Genomic DNA, 23,400 nt, shown 5'->3' with positions numbered 1-23,400 from the left:
GATTCCATAAGGGTTTCCTGGGGATTCAATGTGAGATCTGGTGAGTAGTTTGGAAATAGCTGCATATCAAAATAAGGATCTACACAGGGACATTCCTGACCTTAGCATGGAGCGCCAGTAGTTCAGTAAGTAGATGACTATGTTGGTGATAATGCGGTGTGATTGGGTGGGCAGGTGGGGCTTGAAGGCCTCGCAGGTATTACCACCGTTAATCACAGCGATCGTTCGGCTCAGCCCTCCATCCCTCTCAATTAATGAACTCGGGTGTGCAGTAAGCCTGGTCAACTCAGCACACCAGTAAAGTATTATTTGCTTATGTGAATGTGTTTGTTAACTTAAACATTTTGTTTGTCTTTAATGTAGTAGAAAATACAGACTGCTTACCGTTATTAAATAAGTGAAAACAATTTACATAATTTTTATCACCCCATGATAGTTGTATTATCACGAATATTATCACCTATGAGATTTCTGTTTCAATTTAATTCCCCTTATTTCATCTACATTATATTGGCTTTTGTGACATCACTGGACTTGTTATGATGACTGCAGTTTGACAGACAACACCATCATTCCTTCATATCAAATCATCATCTCCTCACCTTGACATTAACCTCATTTCACCCGCCTTCATCACATCCATAGCTTTCATCACACTGCTGCCCATCACGCCTCTCTATCCCTCTCCATCTCATTCCTCTTCATCGCATCTCTCTCCATCTTACCCTCCTTTACCACCACCCCTCTCCACCATCCCTCACCACCACACCCGTCTCCACCAAATCCCTCTCCATAGCATCCCTCTCCTCCACACTCCTCTCCACCATCCCTCTCCATCACATCCCTCTCCATCATCCCTCTCCATCACACCCTTGTCCACCATCCTTTTCCAACACATCTCTCCACCATCTTTCACCATGATGCAAATATGCCAACACACACCTTTTCACCAGTCCTCACTATCACATCACCAGCACACTATCCAATACGTTACATCATCACAATTCTCGTCTGTCTCGCATTACCAGATCAGTCATCACCATATTTCCCCCACACCATCATTCACCCCACCAGACTCCCCCTACACCCCATTCACTTCACCATACCTCCCTCATATGACATTTACCCCACCATACCTTCCGCATATGACCATCCACCCAGCCATACCTCCCTCACACCACCATTCACCCCACCATACCTCCCACACACCATCATTCACCCCACCATATCTCCCCCACACCACCATTCACCCCACCATACCTCCCCCACACCACCATTCACCCCACCATACCTCCCTCACACTCCATTCACCCAACCACACCTCCCTCACACCCCATTCACCCCATCATACCTGCCTTACACCACCATTCACCCCACCATGCCCCCCCCACACCACCATTCACCCCATCATACCTCCCCCACACCACCATTCACCCCATCATACCTCCCCAACACCACCATTCACCCCACCATACCTTCACCACACCACCATTCACCCTATCATACCTTCACCACACCACCATTCACCCCACCATACCTCCCCCACACCACCATTCACCCCAACATACCTTCCGCACACCACCATTCACCCCACCATACCTCACCATTCACCTCACAACCTCTATATCACTAACTTGGTCTCCCCCCCTGCCCCCAGCGCCCCCCTGGTGCGCCCCCACGGCAACCCCGACGCCATCCTGCCGTGTCAGGAGGGCGAGACCCCGTGCCCGCGCTGTGGCGGCCGTGTGTTCAGCGCCGAGATGATGATGGCCAAGGACAGGGTGAGCACAGCACCAACACACTACTTCTTTAGAGCCATATGTGACATGTATTAGATATGCTTGTCAAAAAAACATTATCAAGTTTTATTCTTATTCCGATGAGTATTACACAGTAATTAATGCAAGTGATTAACTGTCTCCCTCATTTGTCTCCCGCACTGCCTGTGACCCAATTTTTTAAAAGCAATGTGTTGAAAGGGGTATCTCCAAATGAACGGATCTTGTTTTTTAGAAATAATTTTTGCAGGCTGTCGACCTGGGGGTCTTTTTTTGTTTTTAATATAAAAAAGGTGCATGTAAGAAAGGGGTGCAGAAGGATAGGCCTGATCATATTCAAAAGAGGTATAGCGAGGAATTTTAATGATTACTGTGAATTTATGACGCAAACTTTTCCAGCGTTGTCCAAGAACCAGAGTCAGATATGTTTTTGTGGCTGTGACCAATACAGTAGCCTAGCCGTCCCCTAGTCAGCTCGCCTAACCCTTCCCCTATCCCTCACCAGCCTTTCCACAAGAAATGTTTTAAGTGTCGGGTGTGTAAGCGACCCCTGGACTCCATGGTGCATTGTGACGGTGCGGACGGTGACATCTACTGCAAGCTGTGTTACGCCAAGAAGTACGGGCCCAAGGGTTACGGCTTCGCTGCTGGCGGTGGCGGTGTGCTGGTGGCTGAGAACATCCCGTGAGTGTGGTGGAGGGAGATGATTATAGTTGTGATGGTTGTGGAAGGTGGCACTAGTAATGGTGGATGCTGGTAATGTGGTATTCTGGTGGTTGAGAATATCATGTAAGTGGCAGTTATGGTGATGATATATGATGATAGTTGTGGTGGTGGTGGATGATGACAGTTGTGGTGGTGGATGTGTACTCTAATGTACTGATGGTTGAAAACATCCCATATGTAGTTCTCATGGCGGTGATAAATGGTGGTAGTTGTGGTGGTCGATGGTGGTACCGTGATGCCCTGGTGGCTAACAACATCCAGTAGGTGGTAGCTGTGACGATGGTGGTGATAGATGATGGCACTTGTGTTGGGAGAAGAAAGTGCTGCAATATCCTGAGGACATCCCGTAAATTGTAGTTGTGGTGGTGGTGATAAATGATGATAACAGTTGTGGTGACAGATGGTGGTACTGTAATGTCCTGGTGGCTGAGAACATAAAGTAATTCCGCCAACCGTTAATCACACGAACCATGACGGCATGTATTTAGCATAAGGCAAATATACTGAAATATGTGACGGAAAGCGTTAGGAGAAATACTATGAAATGGCTTGGTCATGTGGAGAGCTGGCTATTTTGTTGTACCATTCAGTTACTGATATAAACTACTACCTATAAGTGTCTATTGAAATCCGTAAGCAGGGAAGGTATTAACCCGTAGTGGTGCCAACAGAGGCGGTGAGATGATGCCCGGCGTGAACCCTGGCTCTGCCGTGCTGGACGTTAGCAAGATCAAGGCCGAGGACGGCAAGGGCTGCCCACGCTGCGGCGGCAAGGTGTTCATGGCTGAGGAGATCAACGCGAGAGGCAGGGTGAGGCAATATTAACCCACTGATTGGACTAAAGGCCGTATTCTGAATGACACTGTAGGCTTGGTAGTACATTTTCTTGGCTTTTCGTTACACCTTGAAATTTTCTTTTGTGTCATCTATATATTCTCAGTATCTGCACAGGTCGAATTACTTACGTAGAAGATAACAGAAAAGTATATTATGCAAAAAGATCGCTAAGGAAGAGGTTTTAGGAATTCTCCAGAGCCACTTAGAATGCGACCTAAACCACCATTTTCATCCTTCATGCAATTAAAAAGCATGTTGGCTGAATAAACATTAACAAAATCATGTCACTATAAGGAAAATTTGAAGGATGATGTAGATTTTTTCCAGTTTTAAAAGCAACTATGCTGCTACTTCTTCCCTACGTGTCCCTTTACCGCCAATATTTGTAAAAATATATCGAAGTAGTGTGGATGCTGTGTGTGTGTGTGTGTGTGTGTGTGTGTGTGTGTCTTTCATCCTTGCTTTCTTTCTTTCTTTCGTTATGTGTGTGTGTGTGTGTGTGTGTGTGTGTGTGTGTGTGTGTGTGTGTGTGTGTGTGTGTGTGTGTGTGTGTGTGTGTGTGTGTGTGTGTGTGTGTGTGTGTGTGTGTGTGTGTGTGTGAACCAACCTATCACATTCAACTAATAAATAAACGATATTCTATCTGTCTGTCGTTCGTAACTATATATCTGCCGATCTGTTATCAATCTATCTGTCCGTGCCCTCCACCAGTCCTTCCACAAGCGGTGCTACAGCTGCTGCCACTGCCATCGTCCCCTCGATTCCATGACGGGCTGCGACTCCCCCGATGGCGAGGTGTACTGCAAGCTGTGCTACGCCAAGAAGTACGGACCCAAGGGCTACGGCTTCGCTGCTGGCGGTGGCGGTGTCCTCGTGGCTGAGAACATCATGTGAGTAGTCCAAACACTCAACATTTATGGCCACATTCTGGGAACGAAGCACCCCTGAGACCGAAGCACTCAACATTTACAACCATAGTCTACAACTTATGAAATTAGCATTTGGCACTTTATTCTAGGACCGAAACACATTTTTTACGGCCATGTCCTAAAGCTGAAACACTCAATATTTAGAGCCATAGTCTATAGTCCAGTACCGAATCACTCACTTTAGGAACTTTTGTAGAACCAGAGCAATCGAATTTTTTAGTTATATTCTAGGACTATAGCATTCAGCATTTACGGCCTATTCTAGGACTGAAGCATTTATTATTTATAGCCATATTCCAGGACTGAAGCACTTACCATTTAAGGCCATATTCCAGGGCTGAAACACTTTTTATTTACGGCCATATTCCAGGACTGACCATTCAACGTTTCGGGAAATGTTGTAGGATCGAAGCACTCAACATTTATGGGCTGAAGTACTTAATATTAAAGACCAAACTCTAGAACTGAATCACATAACGTTCAGAGCCATACTCTAAAGCCGAAACACTTTTTCTAAGCGATTCGTACAGCATATGTCCATCATCAAAATTTAGTTGTGAATCGGTCGTAAATGTATACTTATGGAACAGACTTTCTGTAATTGCTTAAAGAATTATGATAGCATATTTTGTTGTTCCAGTCATACCATACATCATTGTTTTAAGGCGTTTGTTCGGGTTTTTACAATTGTAGCTGTATGTTAAGGCATGTAAAAGGAGGCAATATTTTTTTTTTTTTTACCTCTGGGCATAGACTTGTTAGTCCTTCCCGAAGGTCCAACAACCCTCCTAAGTACAGCACTCCGTCACATGCCACTACTTCGTCTCTAATACTAACCATCCATGACTGGGCTGTCTCATTCAAAACTGCTACTATGGAATTAATGGAGATTTCTTATGGCATGAGGAGGATCTTGTGGAATAATTATTAAGTCCATTTTTACGAAATTCAAATAATAAATCTGTTCCCAGCCCCAGTCTAAAATCAAACGCCCGTGCGTTGGATAATAAACGACTTCTCTAACAATACGTGTGTTGCAGGGGAGGTAGTGACGATACTGCTTACAGCAAGAGGGCTGACGCTGGCCGGATGGACGTGTCTAAGATCAAGGCTGAAAAGGGCCAGGGCTGCCCCCGCTGCGGAGGAAAGGTGTTCATGGCTGAGGAGATGCACGCCAGGGGCCGCAGCTGGCACAAGGCCTGCTTCAACTGCTGCCACTGCCACCGTCCCCTCGACTCCATGGTGGGCTGCGATGCTCCCGATGGTGAGATCTACTGCAAACTGTGCTACGCCAAGAAGTACGGACCCAAGGGCTACGGTTTTGCTGCTGGTAGCGGCGGCGTCCTTGTGGCTGAGAACATCCCGTGAGTAACAGCATCACCCCACCGCTGCCCACTCAGAGGCATTGTTTACATTCACACAGGCAGCTGGGATGCGTCAGTTTAGATACTTAATAATTAGAAAATTTAATCAGCCAAAAAAAATTTAAGTTCTCGACAACGAACATTTAGAACATATTATTCATTTGTTGATCTGTTGCTTGGTACGAACATGGAAGTCTTATCGAAGTGATATTGTAAATAATAGCTCTTGCTGATGATAACGATGAGTGCTGAGAGTGTTCTTGTCTCATAGTGGAGGCGAAGACATGCCGGGCGTCAACCCTGCCTCCGTTGCCATCGACACCACCTCCATCCCTGCCGCACCTGGTGAGGGCTGCCCGCGCTGTGGCGGTAAGGTCTTCACCGCCGAGGAGAAGCTTTCACGCGGCAAGGTGAGTCGCTCTTTCCGTGGTGCAAAGATAGTGTACATTATTAAGGCAATACACTCATTCAGATTACATAAACCTTTAGAAAGCCTAGCAACTAACATTACACATACCTACGTATGTTACACGACTCATTTCAGAGCTAGTGACATCTAATACGACTACAACACATCTTACCCCCTGCTCCTAATCCCTACTTTGTTCTGCCCACAACAGAAGTGGCACAAGCGGTGTTACAGTTGCCGCGAGTGTTTCCGCCCCCTGGACTCCATGGTGCTGTGCGATGCCCCTGACGGCGACATCTACTGCAAGCTGTGTTACGCCAAGAAGTACGGGCCCAAGGGTTATGGCTTCGCCGCTGGTGCCGGTGGTGTCCTTGTGCCAGAGAACATCACGTAAGTCTGACGTGGCTGTAAGTAGGTAGATAGGTAGGTAGGCAGCTAGGTAGGAAAGTAAGGAAGTAGGTAGGTAGAGAGGAACTGAATTGGAAGGCAAGTAAGGATGTTGGGAAGTAGGAAGGTCGGCCGGCAGGTAAAGAAGCAGGGAGGTAGGGAGGGAAGTAGGTAGATAGAAAAATGTAAGGAATTAGGAAGGTAGGTTGGCTCGTAGTTAGTTGGGGAGGGGGAACAGGCAACACTTACCACAGGAATAGTCTGTTGGGACTAAAATGCAGACAAGATTTTAAGTTACGAATATACCTAACTGATGACTGTTATGTTTTAAGAAGACACTACCCTCCAGTTGCACAGAATAGTATTATACATCGAATTTGTAATAGGAACTTTAAAAAAATAAAAGTTTGGCGCCTGGTGGTTTAGTGGGTAACTATTGCGCTCCAATCGGATTGAGCTAGTGAAGGTTTAAATCCAAGGGATGGTTGGGGTTGATTGCTCATGTAATGCCACTCAGGGATGAGCGAGGCTGGTCACTCTCATCTTAAATGTCGGTAACAACTGCCTAGCCCCGGGCTCCTACGCTCCTCATGGGGCAATGTAGGATTGGATGATGGATGGATGGATGGAAGAAAATAAATAAATACGTCATGTAGTTACCTATATAATGCTAATGGTCACATGAACTGCAACATTTGAGAGTCATTTCCAAGTAGCTTAGTAGCAGTAACGCAAGGAGCAGCAGCAGTTGTAAAAGCAACAGTCGTATTTTTATTATGATTTTCATTATGATTATTTTTGTTATTATCATTGTTATTATTATTATTATTATTATTATTATTATTATTGGTATTGGTATTATTATTATTATTATTATTATTATTGGTATTATTATTATTATTATTATTATTATTATTATTATTGTTGTTGTTGTTGTTGTTGTTGTTGTTAAAGTTGTTGTTACTGTCATTATTAATGATATTATTATTATCACTATTATTGTCATTATTATTATTATTATTAGTATTATTAGTAGTAGTAGTAGTAGTAGTAGTAGTAGTAGTATTTTCATCTTTAGCAACATTTTTATTGTCCATAAACTACTGGGAGTACTACGTAAGGCCAGTAAGGGTAACGTGGAGGTTGTATGTTGCAGGAGCGATGAGGAGCTGCAGGCCCTTCAGGCAGGCGGGGGTATAACCAACGCTGCCTTCACCGTGTTGGACGTGACCAAGATCCCCGCCAAGGAGGGCCAGGCGCGCTGCCCTCGTTGCTCCGGTGCAGTGTTCCAGGCAGAGTCCATGCCATGCCGCGGCCGTGTCAGTACCACCAATCACTCTATATATACCCCCTTGTCTCTCCTCTCTCCTCCCTTCTGCTCACTTTCGGTATTATTACTTCTGCCAAGGAGGTCATGTTTTACCTCGCGTTAGTTTGTCTGTCTGTCTTTCTTTCTGTTTGTCTGTCTGTTGACAGGATTACTCAAAAAGTTATGAACGGATTTTGATGAAATTTTGTGGAAAGGTGGGCCATGGACCAAGAAAGAATTGATTACATTATGGGGGGGATCCGGATCCAGATTCAATCCTATATCCACGGATACGGATCCGAGAATACTCAAAAAAGTTATGAGTGGATTTTGATAAAATTTTGTGGATGCGTGGGCCATGGGTCAAGGAAATAATTTTAAATTTTGGGGTGGATCTGGATCCGGATCCGGAGTATCCCGCACAGTATCTCCAAAAGTTTTCTATGAATTTCAATGAAATTTTGTGGAAAGGTGGGCCATGGACCAAAAATGAATTGATTAAAATTTAGGGGCGGATTCGGATCCTTTTTAATGGCAATGTCATTGGCGGAGGTATGCGCTCTTTGAGAGCTTTCATGTAGCTCTCTTTCTGTCTTCCCATCACTGTCCTATTTCCCCTCATCTGCTCACTGGCGGCATTATCACCTCTCTTTCTGTCTTCCACTCGCTCTCCTTTCTCCTGTATGACTGTCAGTGTCATTTCTTTCTGTCTCCCTCTTTCTCTGTCCTCTCTCCTGCTTCCCACCGTTATTGCCACCTCTCATTCTGTGTCTCCCTCACTCTCCTCTATTCTGTTTACTTAAGTTATTACCATCTCTCTTCTTATTCCTTTCTTTCTCTCTCTTCCCTTTACCTCATTGTTTGTAGATGGTTTATTCCATTTTCAGGTTAATGCACCCTGGTACGTCAAGAAATCTGTATGTTAGCTCTTTTTTACCGGAAGCTGACCAAATTGTGGGTGAAGTTTTTAGATAAAATTAGCTTAAACTCTTTTTTCTTTTAAAAATAGCCTTAAATGTTATCTATTTCTCACATTATCACTCTGCACAGGTGACTCCCAACTTTTGACCTGTTTTATCTGCCGTATATGATATCCATAACGAGGCTTAACTACTGATTATTTGTTAACCTTACCGCTTTTCAGTGGTAAAAGCGTCCTTCAGCTGAATATCATTGCCCATTATTAGATTATATTTCCTAAGTGAGTCTGAAGTACTGAATGGTGGAAGTTGTCAAAAACCTAGGGATAGGAATCATATTAATACCAATATATTTTCAATGACTTTTCCATGACAGTAACATCAAAACGTTGTAACAGTTAATATTCAGAGATAAAATCACTCAAAATTTCCGATGAATATCAATTAGCAATCATTCAAGTTAAACCGTAAAGCTACTCAAACACGGAATACGACCCACTACATCCGCTCCCCCGCCCGCCCTTCTCCGTCTCCAGGAGTGGCACAAGGCCTGCTACAACTGCTGTGAATGTCACCGCCCTCTGGACTCCATGCTGTCCTGCGACGCCCCTGACGGTGAGATCTACTGTAAGCTGTGCTACGCCAAGCGTCACGGTCCCAAAGGCTACGGCTACGGTCATGTCCCCGCCCTTGTCTCCATCGGTACCGAGGACGGCGCCCCCATGCCGTGAGTCATCAACGCTAATCACCCATACTTGCAGCCATGTCAGTATGTTCTTGCACTTTTGAAATTCCTTGTATTAGCTCGTTCATTATTGATGGTAAGCTGGAGCAGTAAGAACTGTGATCTCAAAGTCATGCCTACAGTACCAGAAGTACTAACATAACATACTCCTCAACCTCAGAACTGACATCAGGCAGTTCGGATACGGTGCGAAAGGCCCTAGGACCTTCGTCCCTGGACAAGCGCCAGCCAAGCCCCAGGCCAACCCTAACGCCCCATGGAGGGGTGGCCAGCCTGCCCCTATGGCCAGCGGCCAACCCAACAAGGTACAGCACATTATCAGTCCACCTCAGCCAGTTCCCATCGGTACGGCCATTCCGACACCCCGTGGCTTCGACTCGGTAAGACTAACTAGAGTAGTGACCCAACACACATCTTGGCCAGACTCTTGACATTAATTCTTGCCACGCCAAGTATCCACTCTCTAAGGATTCACTTCGTCTCTCTCTTGCTTATACAGCTGTTATGTTCTTACCCATATAGTCAAAGCTGTTCTATATAACTAATTTTTCTTACGTTATTTTATTCTGCTAACTATCGTTTTGTCTTCATTTATCTCTGCAAATAATAATATTGTTGAGTTTCTTTCAGTTGTAAACTATTTCCTGTAGCTGTTATTTTACTTTTGCAATATCTCAGTTATGACGCTACTTTTACTTTCCTGCAAAAATCTGACACTTTACCGCCAAACACTATGGAGACTTCCACCTTGGTAAAACAGCCTGACGACTCTGCAGTAGTTTATACTAACATCTGGCTCCCGCTTCACACACACACCCACACACACACACACACACCATTCAGTAGAACTGTTTTCTTTGTCAGATGTCCTTTGTTGACACACACACACACGAACACACACGCACACACACACACACACACACACACACACACACACACACACACACGTCGCTGTTATTTTTGTCAGATGTCCTTTGCTTGCTTCTTTTCTCCAGTCTTTCTTTACTCTAACTGCTTTCCAACTACGAGGCAGAACCCACAATTTTCATCAATCTCTCACGCTACGGAGCCAGAGTTTCAGTAGTACGCCTTACTCACCCTGACCACGCTGACAAAAACACAAGAGAGACCATCACGACCCACTACGACCCGCAGCTCAGACCACTTCAGATTGCCACCACACCAGACCACCACGACCCGTAGTCCAGACTATTCTACCGCTACACCGTCCACGCTCCAGCCACACCCTCAAGTGAAAGGACGAAATGTACTATTAAGCTCAAAAGTTCACCGACACTACCCTGCTGGATGTGACGATGGAAGGTGTTACGTGATGTGTGTGTGTGTGTGTGTGTGTGTGTGTGTGTGTGTGTGTGTGTGTGTGTGTGTGTGTGTGTGTGTGTGTGTGTGTGTGTGTGTGATATGCATACAAAAGAGAATAAGAAGGAAGGACATACTCTAACGTTCAGGGAGTAATGAGAAGTATTATGGAAGGCAAGGCACAATGTTGGCAGGGGACTGTCAGCGAACATGTGCTAGTGATAGTACAAGGAAACTTAAAATTATTTCTTTGTCGTAGTTAAGATTTGTCTTTGCAGGAGGGACAACGAAAGGAGAATTCAGTAACTTTCCATGTTTATTGTCCTTCCTGCAAAAATAATTCTTGGTTACGAGAAGAATGCTATCGAGAGGTGCTTTGCGCATCTCAGTCCAGCACCACCACTATGGCCCGCTCCATTAGACACACACACACACACACACACACACACACACAGCAGTAACAAAAGCATTTAAATACAACTAATGCACATATAATGCAATATCAAGTACACACACACACACACACACACACACACACACACACACACACACACACACAGAGCAGTAACAGAAGCGTTTAAATACAACTAATGCACATATAATGCAGCATCAAGTAAGCACACACACACACACACACACACACACACACACACACACACACACACACACACACACACACACACACACACACACAGCAGTAACAAAAGCATTTTAATACAACTAATGCACATATAATGCAATATCAAGTACACACACACACACACACACACACACACACACACACACACACACAGCAGTAACAAAAGCATTTTAATACAACTAATGCACATATAATGCAATATCAAGTACACACACACACACACACACACACACACACACACACACACACACACACACACACACACACACAGAGCAGTAACAGAAGCATTTAAATACAACTAATGCACATATAATGCAGCATCAAGTAAGCACGCACGCACACACACACACACACACACACACACAGAGCAGTAACAGAAGCATTTAAATACAACTAATGCACATATAATGCAGCATCAAGTAAGCACACACACACACACACACACACACACACACACACACACACACACACACACACCAGACTGTAAAGGTACCTGACTAACAGAGACTGACTGGGTTCACAGTCTTCCGGCCACTGGGGTCTGGGTCAGGCGCAGGCTTACAGCAGTAGCCAACAGTTGACCATGGAGAGTTCGCAGCACGCCCAGGCACAGGCCAGCTCTCAGGTGCTCTCGCAGCAACAGCAGGTGAGTGCTGAAGGTTCTGTCACTCAGCAGGTGGAGGTGAAGAGCAACAGCAAGCAGGTGTCCGTGGAGCAGTTATCATCATCATCATCAACACAGCAGAAAGTGTCGCTGGAACAGAGTTCCTCCTCCTCCTCCTCTTCTATACAACAGACAACCACTCAGGAAGTCCGCAGCGTTCAGCAGTCTCAAACTTCAAGTGTCACCCACGTGCAGCAGCAGGTGACCAACGTGCAGCAGGTGCAGGTACAGCAGAGCAGCAACAGCAGCAGCAGCAGCCAGGTGGTGAAACAAGTGAAGGAGGTACGACAAGATTGAGGCAAGAGTGGTCACCTTCGCCTGCTGCCTGGCCATCCCGGGAGCCCCGCCCACTAACCCTTCACCTCGGACTGATAACACATGTTGTTTGTGTTCAAAATGAATGTTTCACGATTGTCAAGATGCAGGAGATACCATAGCTTTTATGCTCCCAGGGACACTCGACATAATATTGGCGCCTCATTGCACTCCCAAACCTCTGCCGACTCATTAAGGAGTGGTTGCCAGAGTCAGCCAGCCGGATAGTAATACAATATTTGGTGCGGGAGACATGCAGCTGCCATCGCTTCCTGCTGAACGATGAGTTGTTCTACGTTAACGAGCAGCTTCATGGAAGCTAATACGCTGTTTATTTCATGGCTTTTTGTATACTAATGAAATGGCTTTTTATAATCTAGTACAAAACATTAGTCATAGGTATTCTAATGAAAGCTTTTCATCAGAACGTCTTTATTCACTGTGCATAAAGCCTTCAGTTTCCTTGATAATAATAGTCAACTTACTTCCCATTTAAGTAAAATAAAATTATATCTTTTGCAAAAATCATCTACATAGTGCCAAAACGTCACTGGCTCCAAGTAACTTAGGTTATGAATTGAATCACACCGACACATTACGAATAATATATTCTTTTCATTCAGCATCTTTTCACTTTATGTCTATTCCAAACTACAACCGAAGATAAAGGCCACAATTTAGGTCACCATCAAAATTAGAATGTATTTAGACTGTAGTCTCGACTCCCTGTCGTTTGTGTTGTTATCCTGGACGTCTTCCTTATATATATATATATATATATATATATATATATATATATAACCCATTGGAGCCCAGTGTCCACAGTACTGGACAGAACTGGGATTTTTCAAACATTAATAGAATAGGGAAACCCCGAGTAGGGACCTATGAACTTCAAGACTATATGCCGATAGGCGGAGGGCGGTACGCTTAGGACCCTCCCGGAACAGTGCCTCGCCCAGCAACTCTGGGATCCAATGGGATATATATATATATATATATATATATATATATATATATATATATATATATATATATATATATATATATATATATATGTATGTATATGTAATTTTCAGATGCTTTTAATCAGCTTAGGAAATATTTTCGAACTGGAGGATATATAGCAACCTTCTTTAAGCCCTCCAGTAATGGAGGCCATTCCTAAGTTTAAAAAAATAAGTCTGTAAACAGCAAGAAAATTTTAAAAAGGAAGTCACCATATTTGGGTTAAAGTTGGTGGTTGTGTAAAGGCAGCAAGGTGTCATCTCCTACGACCCAGCACGTTATTTGACCTTTTGTGACCTGTGAGGCACGTCGTTTGATCCCTCCTTGCTACCCTCCCCCCTCCTATGGATTTGTGCCAGTGCAGTTTATGTTTGTGATACAATGATACGATTACCCCCCTCCCCCCCAATTTGATCTTTGATCTTGACCCATTGGTGTCTGATGATAATAATGGTGATGATGATGAGACGGTAACATGATCAACAGCACAACCCCCCCCCCCATCCCACTTTCCAGCCCTCCCTCCTCCTCCAAGTAGCCCTATTTTCTATATTTTGCTTTAGAGTAGATTCTCTGTAAACATTTATTTTCAGCTGACTAATATCTGACATAAATAAACAAAAAGTGCCATGCATATAAAACGTTTTTAACGACGTAGAATGATGATGAACTCTCCAACTTTCTATTCTTTCTTTCATTTTGCTCTACTTCTTATTTTTGGTTGCAACAAGAATAATACTAAAAAAAAAAAAAAAAAAAAAAAAAAGTGTAATAAGAAGGAGAACCGTGCAAGTCAGAGGTCAAGTCACTAACGAAGCATCTTGTCCCGACAGGGAGAACCCATCTTCGTGGTGTCGGAAGTCAAGGTGGGCACAGCTCCAACGTAAACTGGGAAGGCAATGCAGTATACCCGTAAACATGAATCTTTTCTTCTCCGATGACATTTTCTTCATTTTATTTTTAACTCCAGCACGATGGCGGTTTTTTTTTTTTTTTTTTTTTTTTTTTTTTTTTTTTTACTGAGGTCTTGCTACTATCCATGCAATTATATTCAGCTTATGGGAGACTTTCAGGGCTGGAGGGATTAGGTATAGCTCTCTTCTTTAAAAGTGACTTTTCCATAAATGAATATAATGGAATGGAAATAACAAGGATTAAATGTATAAAAGGTCATTGGAGCCAAAGGAGTTTAAGGAAAATATGAGGAAAATTCAATTCATCTGGAAGACAATAATATCAAGTAAACTGTTTTTCCCTACTGAGAGACAAATAACAGCAAAGCACACACTGTATTGCTCTTCTCGGCTTGCTTTGGTTGCTATGATATCCAGATTTCATTAGCCTCAAGTAGCTTCAAACTTTTCCTTTAGACTTAGTGAGGGTGTGTGACAACCGGGTGTTCCTTCCGCCTGGCATGTACCAACAACACTCAGCGTCATTTAATGAGGGGTAAAGGATTTTTTAAGACAATAGTTACACATTTCATAGATGGGTTTGATTTTTCTAGTCAGAGAGTGATCTGTTGAATTTTTATGAGGACTCATGTAAATATCTGAGAAAAAATATGTATATCTGAAGAGTTTTCCTTCCCCCAAGTGGTGTGTTCCCCATTACCTCTTTCTTGAGTGCAACTGCTGATGACTAAATTCTTACAGGTTGGACCCGATGGCCGCCCAGTTCGCGTAGTTCAGGGCGTTAGGCAAGGTAAGTCCTGAATTTCCTAGTCCTTCGAGTCCCTCCCAGATTTGTCTGTTCTTTGTCAACATTCTTCCGTTTCCCGTTTTCCCGTTTTCATTCATGCCTTACCCAATAATTCCACTCCTTTCTCCTCTGTGTAGTCACCCCAGTTCCACGTCTACAAGCAGACTTCATGTTTCGAGCAAATCTCTACCTAGATTCTACAGTATGTCTCCTATACATGTCTCGATCCAGTCAAATATAAACAATCTCAGACTGCCACAGTGCTAGAAACATGAGAGCCTGTTTGGAAACGCTGTGCTTGGGAAGAGCCATACCTTTCCCTCTTATTCCTACCCTCGTGCTTTCCTTCTTCCCCTCACTACCTTGCTGTGTCGCCTCATGGCCTTACCTATGGAAAAATACCGCATCATCTTTCCTCGGACCTTCCTTAACGCGAGGAGGCAAATGACGAGTCGGGAATTATGTCTCAGAAATTTAGGTCACATTTACAACTCTTCTACGATTGGTTGGACTGCCACAGTGGCTAAATGGTCACCGTAACTGGTTTTGACGCTGCCGACCCGTCAGCGCCATGGTTAAAATCCTGGTGTGAGCAGCGGGCGTCAGTCATTTCAGATATCCATCCACCTTTTGTGGGCTGGTTGGTAAAATGAACATCTAGGATAACACCTGGGGGAGGTAACTGTGGTAACTTGAATGATTCAGTGGCCTTGTATCCCAAGATATTGAGTGAAAAACTCGTCACAGGCTCAAAGACTTAAGTTACGAAGATGAGCACCGTGGCTAAGCGCCTCATGACGTCTATCCCCACCTTTACTTTTTTTTACTTTTAGATGTGGTAAGGTTCGTTAGGTTGGATCTAAGTGATGCAGATCTAACTCGATGTTCATGAATCTCCAATACGAGATAAGTTATGTCACCCGGACCCAGTCCAGTGAGCCTAACTTTTTTTTTTTTTTTTTTTAAATAACAGAACAGAGGAAGGAAAAACAAATGAATAAAAAAAGTAATCCATTCGCCAGATTACAGGAGTCCTCCATTCAACCATGAAGCAGTACAACTGTGACCTAACTGTATTCAGAGCCATATTTACAGCCAAGTCGCGTATTTCCTGACATGGAAAGCCTGCGGATCTCATTATCGGCCGACAGTAGTAAAGGTGTTAAGCTTCCACACTTATCCATTTCCTTTTATCTCGTTTCCTCTCATTGTCTCTTTTTTCTTCAATCCCCGTACATTTTACTAATCTTTCATCCATTTCCGGGCATCTCCCTCCCATTTTCTCTATTCTCCCTCTCATTTCTCCTAATCTTGCCCTTTTCCCCTCGACCATTCATCTCCAGCTTTTCTCCTAGTCTTTACACCTCCAGCTTCCTGCGTCGCTTCCTTATCTCTCCCGCATTCTCCATAATCTCTCTCCCCTTCATCCACCCTAATCCTAGTTCTTTACATCAAGTCCCCTTCCCTTTATAACTTTTTTTTCTCTTGCGTCCTTCCCATTAGTTAATAGTAGCCCTGAAGCAATAGTCAAATAGAAGCAAGAGACATATAGACTAATAGACAAATAGACAGGTAAACGACAGCTGTGAAGTGGGTGATGATCCCTAGTTCCGCTCCTCTTTTTATACAGAAAATTACAAAGCATTTAATTTACTAGTATTAGTTCCACAGAAGACTATTTGTAATAGTCTGATAGTTTTTGCAATCATTAGAATTGTTTTAGTTGAAAGTGTAGTTTTTTTTAGATAAAATTGTGTGCGTGGGAGTATCAAGCAAAGTTTTTTTTTTTTTGTCTGTTTTACCCTTTAGGGCAGTTAGATAGCATGAATTGTTTTAGGAAATACGAATCTAGTATATATATAGTTTGTGTTCACTCTTCATTAATTATTATCTCTTATAAGAATAACATGATGTAATCAAATTCTCCAGATTTTTTTACAAAGGTCTCTAAAAATGCGGGAGCCAAGGCTGGAGCACAGGATGAAGTTCAGCACTAGGAGGGCAGCCACGAACTCATGACCCTTGTTCCTTGTCCCTTGTCGCACATCAGATATTGGGTTGCTCTTCGATTTTAGCAAGTAGCAGAAGTGAAAAAATCTAAACTGGGAAGTCTGAAGCTTTTTTTTTTTTTTTATGGACAAATATGGACGTGCTTCTTTTTAGTGATGTGTTGGGATGATGTTCGTTCCGCATTCTGGCAGATCTTGAGGGACTCTGATTCTGACGGTTAACAGAGGAAAAGAAAAAAAAATTAAACTGGGCTGTCTACACTGTTTTTGCATTCTGAAATCTTAGACGAAAAAATATAATGTTTCTTTCCAGCTGTGGTGGGGCAAGGCTCATTGTGAGAGTTGTGGTCGTGTGCTTAAAACTAATATAACAAAGGGGAATTTCAAACTGCTTAATTTAGATTGACATCCTTGGAACGTCCATTACATGTGATCATCCTACAGCCCACAGTACAATATACTGTCAGTGGATATGTGGGTTTTCGTGGTGATGGCGGTAATACGAGTATTATTGGTGAAGATGGTATGGTGATGATGATGATGATGGTAGTGGTGATGATGATTATAGTGGCGTTGGTGATAATACTGGTGATGATGACAGTAGTGGAGATGAAGGTACTGGTCGTGGTGACAGCAATACTGGTGATTTCGGTATGGCAGTGATGATAGCAATCCACTGGCAATGATATGGGTAGTGGTGACGACTGCAGTGATGGTGATGACGACATTAGAAGTGTTGGTTGTGGGTGCTATGGTGGTGATGATGATAGTAGCGGTTTTATATAATGGTACTAGTGGTGATAACTGATAGTGTCGGTGATAGCTGCAGTGGTGACGATGGCAGTGACCGTTGTACTAAAGGATGTGGTGTTGTTAGTACAATTAGTGATGTACTACGGTTATGATGGTAACAGCGGTGGTGATGGCAGTGGTGGTGCTGCCGGTAGAGATGTTGGTCGTATTGTTAGTAATGGTAGTGGTGGTTATGATGGTGACAGTAGTGATGATGATGGTGGTGATGGGTGTACTGACGTGTTGCGAGGAGAGCTCTGCTGGATAAGAGGCTCGCTAAAGCTGGACAAAGAGTGGGACGTGTTGTGCACTTGCAAGGCATGGAATGCAGGCTTAAGTAGCATGACCTGTGCTTTGGCTTATCTTACAATTCCCTCGCCCCAAGTTCTGCGTGTGCGTGCTGGCTTCAGGTTTCGAGCAATATATTTAAACCTAGAAACTTATTTCAGTAATCTCCTACCTAACTCCGCAATACTTCTATTAATGGATCTCTTCTTTCGAACCGAAACACAGTGGGTAACATTGCTCGATACCTGAAACCTAACCTTAAAAGCGAAATTGAGGGCAAGTGTACAAAGACAAAAGTCGTGTCGTGAAATTTGGTGACACAGACTGCCGAAAGACTATAATTTTTGAGTGGTCTGCTTTATGACAAATGGACGAATATGTAGCTGTGGTACAACTGCCATAATGTTTCAGGTGTTGCACTTAATCTTCGGACAAAACCGCGACACGACTTTTGTCTTTGTATACTCGGTGATAACCACTGACACGAATGTAGATAATCTCTTCTGCCAGACGATGTTATTAACATTTTATTTTTTGCCATCAGCGGACTATTATATTTAATTTAGGAGAGATGGTTCAACCTGGAAGGGTTAAATACATCCTCACTAATCCCTTCGCTACCACGACACTCTCCTTAGCTGAGTATATCATCCGCTTTGATGGAATTAACGACGCATGATCTGTGCTCGGAATAACTGTACATTCACTTTGCTTTCTTGCATATGTTTTGTGAAAATTCTGTAGGTTTTATTGCAAGCAGCTACTGTTCATCTTGTTTTTATTTTTTATATCACGTATTAACTTACATCTGATTTTGTTTATCCTTCGCTTTCATTATTTTTCTGTGTATTCTACACATTTCTCTTCCTTCTCAGTAGCCCATTATTTTTATGAAAACCATCACTGTATTATCCTTTAACTTCTGTCATTATGATTCATTATGATTTATTTCACTTTTAAAATTCAGTTTTTTTTGTTTTTTTGTTTTTTTTTTTGTGAATGATGTTTAAAATCCCCAGCAGGTTACCCACAAGGATGGTCCATCGCAATTCAGTTTCAATTGTTTGCCACAATAATGCCCGCAGTGCTTTGTGTATGCCATGAAGAATATGAGTGCTTCTTTAGGCCTTGCTTTGTGCGTTCGTACAGTCGAAATGCTATTTATGCACTGGAAATAGGAATTCATTAAGAAACCTCAGAGGCAAATGCTGGAAATACTGACCGTCTTCTGTGGGTTGCCGTAAGCTGTGCCAGTCCTTTATTTCGTAGCTTATCATTTTTCCATTCTCTATGGCATTCTGCTGTTCGGTTGCTCATTATTTTTGTTTATCCATGTCATTATTCTGTTCATTATTTTCAGTTCTCTAATATATTCTTTCCTGGCGGTGTGTGGTGTGTGCCCTGACTCCCCGCAGGCCCGCCCCTCCCTACACCCCCAACCGGCGCTGACCTCCTCGACCCTAACCTGCCCTCTGACCTGCCTGGCGCACCCGGTGACCCGCCACCCCACCTCACTGACCTGTCACACCAGCAGATGCTCGACCTCTCCACCCACCAATTAACAGAACAACAACGCCAGCAACAGATGCTTGAGATGGCACAACTAACAGAGCAACAGCACCAACAACAGATGCTTGAGATGGCAAAACTAACAGAGCAACAGCACCAACAACAGATGCTTGAGATGGCACAACTAACAGAGCAACAACGGCAACAACAGATGCTTGAGATGGCACAACAAACAGAGCAACAGCACCAACAACAGCTGCTTGAAATGGTACAGCAAAAGCAAATCATGACCAATCAGCAGCTGAGTGATGTGTCTCACCGCCATCAACCCAGCATGTCTAACCAACAGCTAATTGATATTGCTCATGGGCAGCAAGCCAGCATGGTCAACCAGCAGCTGCATGAAGCCGGCATAGCCCATAATCAACAAGCTAGCATGGTGAATCAGCAACTAATCGATCATAATCAACAAACCAGCATGGTGAATCAGCAACTAGCTCACAATCAGCAAGCTAGCATGGCCAACCAACAACTAATCGAAGCTTCCCACAGCCAACAGGCCAGCATGTCAAAGCAACAACTTGATATGTCCCAGGCTAACATGTCCACACAGCAGTTAGCAGAGTTGAGTGCCTATCAGAGTGCCATGTCCAGTCAGAGTGACATGTCCGTGCAACAGGTGACTGGCATAGCCACCCAGCAGGCAGCTATGTCCAGTCAGCAGTTGGCTAGCATGTCCTCGCAGCAGAGTTCCATGTCCCTCACCACCCAGAAGGTTCAAATGTCCTCAGAATTTGCCTTGTCTGAGACTCAACAGATGGTGTCCTCGTCAGGGTCTCACCCTCAATTCCAACCCCCTTTTCTCCCGCATTCTGAGTTCATGGCCCCCCCTGGCAGCATTCAGGACATTCCTCCCTCTCAAGGTCAGGTTCTCCCCACAGCTGTCGAGGAGTATGAGGATGACGAGGACGAGGACGAGGAGGAGGACGAGGACGAGGAAGAGGAGGAGGATTAAGAAGCCAGCCGACACGCCAGACTGCAGACGAGCCACACTGACGTCACGAGAGGGAGCCATGCCATCCTGGGGTCCCGCCTGCCCTGACCGCCCTCCCTTTGCTCAAATTTTGTATACTTATAAATTACCTGAATTGGTGTGGCTACAGAATTTGTTATGTTTCCTGTAATATTTTTAGTCTCTCTACCATGTTTGCAGTTACATCCATTTTACGAGAGCTAATCGACAGCATAAGCAAGGAACATCATAAGTAGAGAATTCGTTGTACACTACCTAGCATTGCATATGTTCTTTTGCACAGCAACGAAGTGGCAGATAGGATGTTCAGCGGAGCTGCAGAAGAATTGGCTTATTGATTTAAGGCAGCTTAGGCGACCAATCGATTACTAGTTTTAAAGCTTAGGTCAACCAGATGAGCAATTATTTGGCTAAACTACATCCCTTTTAACGGAAGACATCACGACCCTGATCTTCCCGGTGGCCACAGCGCATCAGCCCAGCACCTGCCTCTAAGGATGGATCCTCTCTTGTTACGAATCGAATTTTCATTTGTTTTCCGACTCATTAATTTTTAAGTGATTATGACGTTGTCATCCCTCACTACCAGCGCTAGTGACCCGTACCAAGAGGGACAAGATCACGTCGAACGAACGAACGACACGGTAAGGGGCCCCCGAGCGGCCAACGGCGGGTCTGAGTGCTGGTTCACTGCTGACCTGCAGCCCGCAAGGCCAGGGACGCCCCATGTCGCTGCCATGTTATTAGGTTGTAGCTGCTGCCACCTGGTCAAGCTTCACCCCTCACTGCCTAGCTAGTACGTCTGGTAGCCCACAGTACTTGTCTAGTCGTAAATAAATTCATGTGCATTCTCCGGTGAGCAGTCCAATAGGAGCGACATGGCATGGTGAAGGATGGAGTCAGGAGAAACTATGCTGTCTAGTTTTGAAAATCGAATTCGTAATAAAAAATATTAAAAGTACTAGGATTCCAGTACCTCAATAATGCAAGCACCTCAGCACAAAATTAAGGAGTGTTGAAGTATTGCTGAGGTGGCCAGAGCCGCGGCTGAGGAGTGGATGGACAGCGCGATGCCGCGCCGCACCCACCAGCCAGGGTGAGCAGGGCCGACACTCCTCAGCCATACATCACACAGAGCAAGGTCCGTTGTACTCATTTAGTACCATCACATTGGCATGAATCGTTCTAGTTTAGCCGAAGAATATTACATTTCTCTGATGCACCTGCGCGAGAGGTCAAGAGCCGCCTTACCGTAGCAACATTGGAGCATGAGATAACATGGACACATAAACAATCTCCACAGGCTCTTATCATTCACATAATATTTTTTCCTTTATTACGATTACATTTTTTGTAATGAATGAGTTGTGTGACGTAAATATTGTGTGCTGTCGTCGAGGCGACATATAGTTATTAACAAACTGGTCCAAACATGAATTATATTTCATCATTGCCCTTTTAAGTCTTAAGACGAAGGTTCTCCAGCTCTTACTCGATAAGGGGACAAACGTACTAAGAGCAGGAGATTCTTCCGGGTCGTGTTCAGTCCTCTAAACTGTTCCAATTAGCCTACTGGCCTTGTACAAGAGCCTCAAAACTTGTTTCTCTGATTTCCTCCAGTCCACGACGGAGGCTCTTGTATGAAGCAGCTTCAGCCAGCCAGCCCCTCCCGGGCCGACCCCTGTGGTCACCAGGCACTGCCACCTCGTCCAAAGGCCAGGGGGTGTAGGGGAGGGATGGGGGTGAGGGTGGAAGTGGGAGGGTCAGGATGGTAGCAACTAGCCTGCCCCCTCTCCCACTACAACCATTACCCCCTCCACTCCCATTCAGCCTGTTCCTTGGTGTCGGAAGGGAGAAGGCTGTCTGGACACGTAAAGTATTCTTATCGATATTATCATTCTTGTAAGAATTAATATAACTGTAGCGTTATCATGGTCAACTGGTCACTTCGAAACTTCATTTGACGAGCATAGTTCATTGTTACGCCGCATTACTTGTTTTACGTAGATGCAGACGAACAACTATTAGTACGGCGGCAGGCTTTTTGTGATGTATCTCACACTGTGCATTTGTTTTCAATAAATATTGAATGTTGGCATTCTGGCTTATTCTTTACTGTCTTTACGCAGAATAAATCTTATCTTTACTTGGACAATGTGTGTGTGCTTGCGTTCGTGTGTGTATGTGTGTGTGTGTGTGTGTGTGTGTGTGTGTGTGTGTGTGTGTGTGTGTGTGTGTGTGTGTTTAACTTCTTGAATTTGATGTCTCTCACCGATTAATTTATTGTCTCACAACCCAATGAATTTATTCAGCTCAGAAGTGACTCCTTATAGTACAAAGGAACACAAAAAAACAAACAAACAGCAAGTCATTTCAAGGTTATTTGTTACAAAAAAGGCTACGACTATGACATCGTTTCTGTAAGTCTAGAGGAAGGAGAGTAAACCAAGAAGGGTAAAAGAACGTTATACTGTACTCTCCAAATCCAAAAGTATGAAAAGGAGGACTGTTGGGCCTTGAGAATCACACACACACACACACACACACACACACACACACACACACACACACACACACACACACACACATCAATATTCAGCTGGCGTTAACATCCTCATGGTTTGAGCAGCCCTAGCACTCTACCTCAGCTAACGCTAAACTGTTTAATACAGCTTGGAGAAACTCTCAGGAGCCTGGGTATATTTGTGAAAAGCTCA

At 44.0% G+C, this 23,400-nt stretch overlaps 1 protein-coding gene across 1 annotated transcript in view; it reads left to right on the top strand.

Annotated features, from left to right (window-relative positions):
- The window catches only part of Mlp84B (Muscle LIM protein at 84B), a 53,601-nt gene extending 30,820 nt beyond the window's left edge, over positions 1 to 22,781 (top strand). Inside the window, exons 4-15 of the mRNA XM_080276217.1 lie at positions 1,658 to 1,781; positions 2,284 to 2,462; positions 3,176 to 3,314; positions 4,053 to 4,231; positions 5,311 to 5,634; positions 5,906 to 6,044; positions 6,255 to 6,433; positions 7,587 to 7,749; positions 9,196 to 9,386; positions 9,565 to 9,709; positions 15,007 to 15,055; positions 20,592 to 22,781. Coding sequence (XP_080132343.1) covers positions 1,658 to 1,781; positions 2,284 to 2,462; positions 3,176 to 3,314; positions 4,053 to 4,231; positions 5,311 to 5,634; positions 5,906 to 6,044; positions 6,255 to 6,433; positions 7,587 to 7,749; positions 9,196 to 9,386; positions 9,565 to 9,709; positions 15,007 to 15,055; positions 20,592 to 20,665 — 1,885 coding nt within the window. The 3' untranslated portion in view covers positions 20,666 to 22,781. The remainder of the gene's footprint in view (positions 1 to 1,657; positions 1,782 to 2,283; positions 2,463 to 3,175; positions 3,315 to 4,052; positions 4,232 to 5,310; positions 5,635 to 5,905; positions 6,045 to 6,254; positions 6,434 to 7,586; positions 7,750 to 9,195; positions 9,387 to 9,564; positions 9,710 to 15,006; positions 15,056 to 20,591) is intronic.
- Positions 22,782 to 23,400: the final 619 nt, after the last annotated feature.

The sequence above is a fragment of the Coenobita brevimanus genome, chromosome 64 (assembly GCF_032717465.1).
Source record: "Coenobita brevimanus isolate Jiangsu-jjx chromosome 64, ASM3271746v2, whole genome shotgun sequence".
Taxonomy (NCBI): Eukaryota; Metazoa; Arthropoda; class Malacostraca; order Decapoda; family Coenobitidae; genus Coenobita; species Coenobita brevimanus.
Note: the sequence above shows the minus strand (reverse complement) of the source record. Positions and strands in the feature narration are given on the sequence as shown.